This window comes from Protobothrops mucrosquamatus, unplaced genomic scaffold (assembly GCF_001527695.2).
Source record: "Protobothrops mucrosquamatus isolate PMUCROS unplaced genomic scaffold, P.Mucros_1.0 scaffold873, whole genome shotgun sequence".
NCBI lineage: Eukaryota > Metazoa > Chordata > Lepidosauria > Squamata > Viperidae > Protobothrops > Protobothrops mucrosquamatus.
Window position 1 is genome coordinate 172,066 of NW_015387127.1, and position 1,971 is coordinate 174,036.

General features: G+C 43.5%; 1 protein-coding gene across 2 annotated transcripts in view; it reads right to left on the reverse strand.

Annotated features, from left to right (window-relative positions):
- Positions 1-1,971, reverse strand: part of RAB40C (RAB40C, member RAS oncogene family) — a 47,297-nt gene that overhangs the window by 4,360 nt on the left and 40,966 nt on the right. For both annotated transcript variants that reach the window (XM_015819194.2, XM_015819196.1), the window contains exon 4: positions 339-416. In XM_015819194.2, the coding sequence (XP_015674680.2) occupies positions 339-416 (78 nt within the window). The remainder of the gene's footprint in view (positions 1-338; positions 417-1,971) is intronic.

Consider the following 1,971-nt stretch of genomic DNA (forward strand, 5'->3'; position numbering starts at 1 on the left):
GAAAGAAAGAAAGAAAGAAAGAAAGAAAGAAAGAAAGAAAGAAAGAAAGAAAGAAAGAGTCCAGTCGCCTTTTGGAAAGCACCTTTGGGGTCATCATTTGCAACTGCAAGAACATATGGATACAGTTAATGGGGCAGGCATCCACCGGTTTCGCTTTTCGTTTTTACTTCTCCCATGCCTTTCCTTTCCTTAGCTCTCTTGTTTCTTACTCCTTTTTTTTTAACACTTGGCATAAGTTGCTGACCTCAACACGGAACAGCGTGAACGTACCAAAGGTCAGCTTTACTGCATTTAAAAGTATTCAAAAGCCCCGGGTCGTAATGGCAGCCCCTGCTTACCTCATCAATTTCCTTGATCCATCGGTCTATGCCATCAAAAGACCAGCGATTGGTGATGTCATACACCAAGAGGATGCCCTGGGTGGAACAAAACACTCAGTTGGTTGGTTGATCACATTTATATGGCTGCCCATCTCTCAAGAAGTGACTCTGGGTGGCCTACACTACAGCAGCGGCCCCCAACCTTTGGGGCACCAGGGACTGATTCTGTGGAGAGGCGTGTTTTCACGTGCTGCCTGCATCCCACAGATGGGGCTACACTTGTTTGCGTGGCCTGGATTCTGGCCAGTCCACGGCCCGGGGAGTGGGGACCCCTCGGCCACAGGATGAATTTCACATTAAAGGACTGCAGAGATATTTTGCAAAAACACCACTTCCTTATCACATCAAAGCATTACAAATGTATCATGGGGATACTGCAGTGTGAAAAGTGGCCGTAAGTCGCTTTTTTCAGTGCCGTTGTAACTTGGAACAGTCACTAAATGAACTGTTTTAAGTCAAGGACTACCTGTATCTAGGGATAATTCGGGGGGGGGGGGAGAGAGAATTGTAGTGTAGCTGATTTGGATAGCTTTGAATGACTTGCTCCCAAGAGGCCTGTTTAAATTCAGCCGTGGTTTTATCAAGGCTGAGGGCAGAGTTAGATGTTGAACATGCACAGCACTTCACAAAAACCATTCAGTGCTACTGTTACTGTTGGTTTTTTTTAAAAAAATGTCATGTTTTTTAATTGTTTTGTTTTATAATTTCAGAATTGTAATCCGCCTAGGACTCTCTTGGCCAATTTGGACAGCTATGAGAAATTGAATCAATAAATGAAAGGAACAAACCTAGTTAATTTACCTGCAGGAGATCTGCTCTGCCAAGTGGCATCGTGTCAAAGGCCTAGAGACTGTCACCCCCTTGGCTTCATTTCCGTGTCATGGGACAGAGGCAGTTTCTTTTAGGGGCAGAATCGTATGCCGCAGAAAGCTGACTTTTTCGTTTGGCTCATTCACAAGCATTTCGTAGCGGATATTTTGCAGACAAGGAGAAAATCCGATCATTTGAGCTGAAAAATCTGCTGCATGGAGTCCCTGTGGGACCTACTCTGTCTCCTGGTTACAAGTCACAACTATTCTGTGAAGTGGATTCCTGAGATTTATCAATATGAGTGTGAAACTCGTTACTATGAGTGGGGGGGGAAAGACTACTTAATAAAACAAGAACAAATTAAAATATTTCAGAAAACCACTGCCACGTGCTCACGACAAAATGCATCAGACTACTTTGATACTGAAAGTAATCTAAAAGTTCACACAATGAAGGAAGGAATCCTTTAAGGGAAGCAGAAATGATTATGGCAAGACTCTTCATTCCAACTTGATTGGTTATGAGCTGCCAAATTGGTTGTCCGCTGCTGGTGACCACAAAGATAGATCTTCTCCAGGAAGATCTGTCCCTGACTTGATGCTTCAAGTCTTCCAAAGGTGCCTCCATCATCACTGTAACTGCCTCCAGCTTGTTGCTGGTTATCCTCATCTTTTCTCCTTCCTTCTACTTTTTCCAAGATTATGAACTGTTCAGTATTATGTGGCTTTCCTGAATAAAATATTATTATGTGCAACCAAGTTCTTAGCAAGCACCATCGCTG